This window comes from Sphaeroforma arctica (genome assembly GCF_001186125.1).
Source record: "Sphaeroforma arctica JP610 unplaced genomic scaffold supercont1.904, whole genome shotgun sequence".
NCBI classification, from domain to species: Eukaryota; class Ichthyosporea; order Ichthyophonida; genus Sphaeroforma; species Sphaeroforma arctica.
In genome coordinates, this window is record NW_014039654.1 from 3,135 (window position 1) to 8,936 (window position 5,802).

At 40.9% G+C, this 5,802-nt stretch overlaps 3 protein-coding genes across 3 annotated transcripts in view; 2 read left to right on the forward strand and 1 right to left on the reverse strand.

The window, feature by feature from the left end:
• Positions 1–2,140, forward strand: part of SARC_09182 (hypothetical protein) — a 5,012-nt gene extending 2,872 nt beyond the window's left edge. The window contains exons 5-7 of the mRNA XM_014296807.1: positions 540–621; positions 1,361–1,498; positions 1,819–2,140. Of these exons, the coding sequence (XP_014152282.1) occupies positions 540–621; positions 1,361–1,498; positions 1,819–1,979 (381 nt within the window). The 3' untranslated portion in view covers positions 1,980–2,140. The remainder of the gene's footprint in view (positions 1–539; positions 622–1,360; positions 1,499–1,818) is intronic.
• Positions 2,141–3,231: 1,091 nt separating this feature from the next.
• Positions 3,232–5,557, reverse strand: SARC_09183 (tRNA (guanine-N(7)-)-methyltransferase). Its single transcript, XM_014296808.1, has 4 exons — positions 5,441–5,557; positions 4,392–4,545; positions 3,671–3,815; positions 3,232–3,400 (listed from the first exon to the last, which is right to left on the reverse strand). The coding sequence occupies exons 1-4, from the start codon at positions 5,514–5,516 to the stop codon at positions 3,263–3,265; spliced, it is 513 nt and encodes a 170-aa protein (XP_014152283.1). The 5' UTR covers positions 5,517–5,557; the 3' UTR covers positions 3,232–3,262.
• A 12-nt stretch (positions 5,558–5,569) lies between these two features.
• The window catches only part of SARC_09184 (hypothetical protein), a gene marked incomplete at its 5' end in the record, with an annotated part of 5,458 nt that continues 5,225 nt past the window's right edge, over positions 5,570–5,802 (forward strand). The window contains one exon of the mRNA XM_014296809.1: positions 5,570–5,656. Within this exon, the coding sequence (XP_014152284.1) occupies positions 5,570–5,656 (87 nt within the window). The remainder of the gene's footprint in view (positions 5,657–5,802) is intronic.

Consider the following 5,802-nt stretch of genomic DNA (forward strand, 5'->3'; position numbering starts at 1 on the left):
TAATTATTATATTAGTATATATATATATTTATNTATATATATATATATATATATATATATATATATATATATATATATTATATATATATATATATATTTATTCATATATTTATATATTTATATATACATATATATATATATTAAATTGTCTTCTCATGTATGATTAACGTATGCGCGGAATTCCTTTTTGTCATCTGACATTCGTAGTCAGAAAGGTGTTGTAGTCAAAAATATCCTAGAACGAACTCAATGTCAGAGTCTGATCTTCATCTTCGGAAAATAAAAACCCTAGAAATACCCGCCCAAATCACTGAAGCCATTTACACACGGTTGCAACCTCGTTGTCAATGCATATTGTATTCAAGCTATTCTTACGATGAAGCCGGCAGCTTCCAACTGTGTATCACTTTTTGTGATCACATGTGAAGGTTGAGTTAGAGTTTTGAATTTGCAACGGTTCACCCCCTTAAAACTTTGTAACCTCAATCACATGTTTCTGATCTCTCTCTCTATTTCTCTTTCTCATGTCATGTATTCAGGCTGCTCACTTGATGATGCCTGTATTCTCGTGTGCGGACCGATTTGTGATCACGAGCGAAGGCGATGACCCCCCGGAAATGGGTAAGTTATGTACAACAGGTAGCACCGAATCAGTGGCAGAGAAAAGTGTCAACAGATCACACACGAGAATCAACGTGTGTTCTGTGTAAGAAACGTATAAAAGCAGTACGCATCGATCCAGTTTTTATCTGCACGAACAATGGTATGGAAATTGTTCTTGATATGTATTTGGGGAATGTTTGGTGCTAGTCAGTGTATTGCTTGGTATGTCAATCGGCCGAGGCTGGATTTGATGTAAATTGATAAACAGGAGCCCCTATACACGCAACCTAAGCTTTGCTTTATGCATGCTTCAACCGAACTTCAGCATTGGTCACAGGTACGATTCACCAGATTACTCGATGTACCGCACCACCACAATCATAGCACGAGCACCACCATTGCATCCAAGTCGCCACATCGCTACATGTAAAAGCCACGTCCACTCTTAGAAAAATCTCCCTTGACGATTTTACGTCTGTAGCTTTAACATGGCCACCAAATTTACGGTATATGCCCGCTGTAAAGTACGTACGATGTTGAGAAAATATATTGTCAAGAACTATGCAGGTTCAACCATATACACAATGACTTTCCTTCGACTCTACATGCATATAAATTGGTATATGGATGCCTGTATTCAATGGTTCTAATGGACCCCATTTCGTAGATGTGCATCAATCAATCGTATCTTTACGTGAAATGCAATTTAAGTAGGTGATCGACGTACCAATCCAATCTCTTGGTCGAATTCGTGCAGGTGTGCCGATGTTCCCAGAGCAAGTGGCCAAAAATGAGAGAAAAGACTACAGAGACTGGAATACCAAGGACACGTATTCCCTGTCCATGCATGGGATGTATGTCGACTTCGTCAAATGGAAGGTCGTCAACATACCAGGTATTGGATGTCACTGTGATTTCTGTTTCCGGATTCGATTTCATGTTTAGTAGCCAGCATAGCTCTCCAATATGATGCCGCCTTCAACAGATAGATTTGTTCATGAATTCAAATTCACTCGCTGTATCTGTCTCGTCCTTAATGTTAACTTGCGTTATATAACAGTCAACGAAGGTAACTTCAACGAGAAAGTATTCATTGTTATTCACTATATCTTCGTAGTGTTTGGTTTGTGTTACATACCAAGATAGCTCACCATTACAATTTCCAAGGTAGGCGCATTCGTAAACAAATATCATGTCTGCTAATTCTGTTTGTAGGTCTTCCTGACATGTGTCTGTCCACTTTCTTGGGTGACATGCCACTGAATATAGTGGCATATGCCCTGCCCCGGGGACACACTGGGCCCCATCTCGAGAAGGACAAACGGTATATTGTGAGCTTCAAGCTCGAACATGAATCCATTCATTCGATGCTATAGTATATACCTATACTTATCCGAGTATTCAACGTACAAGTTTTTATTATTAATATATTCAATGCGACATATTTGCTCTCGGTATGGATCAGTACAACGCTCCGAGTTGGGTTTGAGGCGCTCAGGTGACGTGCCAGAATGCTTCGAGTCCATACACGTGTATAGGCTCTGGCTGGGGGCACTGAAGCACGCTGTACTTAACTTTAGCTGGTGCTGTAGAGTGGTATTTGGTGCAGGAGCGCAACGTAATGATGCAACGCACACATGCGTACAAACAGATGGATTCAAACCCTCATGACCCAACTATGTCTGTTAAACGTACGCCAGTAGGCGCTTCGTTAGTTTCGTAACAAACGTTTTCCAGAAAGTGATAGAAATGGGCTGTGGCATGTAGGGCCGACATGCGGAGTGGTAAGAATGGTGAGACGGAGAGGTAACAAGTAATGTTGCGCAAATTCAGGTTCGGATAAGCTGACATCAGGGCGTGTAAGAGAGCGATGATCTGATTCGAATTTAGTATGCCATCAATCATAATGCTGCACATATCCAGTGCAACTATTCCTGATAGTTTGCAAAATAACCCTTTGGGTTTTAGGGTCTGCGTTAGATTTACGATTCGAGAGAAACTTGATTTCCGCTCGAGACCTGCAGAGGGCCATTCAAATTTGTTGATATTGTGCGTACGAATTACAATGGCCTTGGTGTACACAGTTCCAGTTCAATTATCGCGGACATCGTGGCGTGAATAGTCTCTGAGTGGAGAAAGTCTGTGGTGAGGTGTGATTCATCCCAGCACACCAAAAAAGTGGCCTAAAAAACCCCAACCCCATAAAAATTAGGAGCATTCACTTCAAATGCACATCAAAGAGTGCGAACGTACGAGCGAGGCGCAGTTTCAAATAGCACCTTATCTCGGGAGTTAGGCCTAGTTTCACATAGCACCTTTTTTCGGAAGGCTGATCAGGGGTGTTCAGGCGCCGAATACAATCTGCGATAGTATAGTATGGTATGGTAGCCATTCAGATGCGCCGGTCGGAATGTTGTTAAAGGTGAGATTTGAGCTTTAAACACAAACCTATTCTGATAGAAGATTCGTTGTTTATGATAAAATTGAGAAGATTCTTTGTCGTTCAGTCGATTTGTAGGCTAATGTTCAAAGGGCAGAAATACTTTGTACACAGATCAACCGGCAAGAGTCGCCTGTGTTGTGCTTGTTCTCAATATTCTATGGAACACATGGTTCCTAGTAAATTAAGTTATAAAGTTTTATTTTTGATTTAATGACATCACGCAGAAAAAGGGTCATCTATTCTCCTAAACACGGCCAAGAACTTCTCGCCCTTTTTGTTGTCACCACCTTGCCTCGCAACCTTGATGCCTTCTTCGGTGCTGTGAGTAACCTTGTCGATGCACGGATCACCAACCTGCAAGTTAAACAATTATTGGTGGGTGCTATGTGACTGGATTTACAATGCATCACTACACCTTTGTAAGTATATACGAATTCCAACTATCTTCCGTAATAACAAATGAAGTCTCATCTGCCACCCTCATCTGATACTGTGGAGACAACTGCATGGTCCATACAAAGGCCCAACAAAACCCAAGAGCATACCAAACCCTCATCTGATACTAGGGATACAACCACATTGGTTCGTAAGACCCCAACCCACAACAAAAACACAACAGCTTACCAAATCCTCATCTACCACCCGTTCGAACAAGGGATGCTCCGTACAGTGCTTGACCATCCATTGGTTCAGATCAACGACATCGGTGATGGTGTAAAGCAGTCCACCCACCTTTAAACAGTATGCATATTCGGCTAGGAGAGACGGGCTGTACATGTGCGTGATTCCGAAAGTGAGTAGATACATGAACAAATTATTTGATAACTCCGTACACAGAGAAGTGATTGTTAAAGATAGGTCTAAGACATCGGCGTCTGTGTGTATATAACTGTGAGTCCATCCACGTAGCTGTGCATGATGGTAAGCCCCAGAGTCACGGTAGGCTCAGGGACACTACACCATACGAATTAAAAACTGTAATCTGCCAATACGGCAGTAGGCGACGTATAAGCAGACTTTACATGACGACATTATGCGACATATACAAAGAGGTTTTTATGCAATTTGTACAAGATATTATGAGATATACAAGCAAACTTTATTTGAAGTGCAAGTAGACTTTATGTGGCATATAGAATAAGTTATTTATGGACATACCAGTAATCTCTATGTGACAGGTACAAGAAGATATAATGAGACAAGAAGGCAGACTTTATAAGACCTTCGCGTAGACTTGTGGTATACACCAGGAATAATTCTGTGACACACCAGTAATCTCTGTGACAGGTACAAAAAGATTTATGAGATACAAAAGCAACCCTTATGGCAGAAGTAGAGTCGATACCTGATAATGCGCCATTTCTGCTTCGACTTTTTAAAATGGGGATCCGGAAAGAGGAAGAACATTTTTGACAGCTGTCCCTTCTCGAAGAAGTTGGGTAGGTATTTCATGGCGTTGTGGCGGATGACGGACACGTTCTGATACCCATCCATATCGCCTGTGATGCAGTAAAAATAATTCGAGATTAAATATTTTTATATCTGAGCACAACTAGATAAAGATTGGAAACCGATTTGTATTGAGGTAATATATGTATATCCACACAGATCTTAGGAACAGCCAGGTTCATTGCATGAATATATATGGACACAAACTTTACTAAACCCTAATATTTTGTCGCCGTGACAAATTATTAGACACTATCTCACGTCCATCCCTACCACCTGCAAGTACGGAAAAGATTCACGAATCATCTTCACGTGTAAACAGATATACACATTAGTCACATAACACACTATCAGGTTTACTGCTATCAGTGTAAACACCTGCTGCATGGGAAGGTGTGCGTAGTTAAACAGATGTGAGAATGATGTCACGGGGTTTTCAGCTAATCCCTATGTGAAACAACAGAAGACTACGCACATAGCCACATGTCTATAATGATACTAAAATTGAAGTAGACCTACACAAGCGAAATGAAAATTCTTCCCAAATCAACTTCACGTCGTTCCTCAGCCATGTCCTGCTGAATTATAGTAGCCGACCGGGATGTGTCGGAAACAACTTTACGTTGCGATTAACCACAATTCCTAGCAGGTACACACAATAATATACAATTGTGATGTTCAAACGCACTTTGATCGTCTTCATTCACGAAAATATGCTCTTCACACTAAGTAGCAACTTGGAATATGAATGATGCACCGCTAATGTTTGGCCATATGCATTGCTTCTGGAACCAATGGTTTATTCCAGCATCCAAGTTTTAACCCACACACATGCATAGCTAAAGTAGGATGTTGGGTTACTAAAACGATCCTTGCAACTTAATAAAGCAAGAAACATGCAGCAAATATAGTATGCGAGACGGAAGAACTGACATGCTGGCCTACCTTTCTTTTCTGCGTTATTTCGCAATGCTACAATCTTGTCGTGTACATAATCCGCAACCTTGGTACGGATCTCCATACCCAAAATAAGTTTATCTGGGAAGAGTGGAGCCAGTGCGACTGTGGTAGTAAATGGCATACGGGGTAGAACATGAGTTAGCTATGCGGATGTGGAAGCATGTGCTACCCTTTAGACAGATCAACCACACACATGTGATTGTGTGTACGTATCTATCTGAATATACGTACGTATACGAAAAGAACATATTCATCAATACGATCCAAAAATAGAAAGCTGTTCGTGCGTATATGTATATACATTATTTCATTTTCGGTTCGTGTCTGTATAGATCCATCCATACATT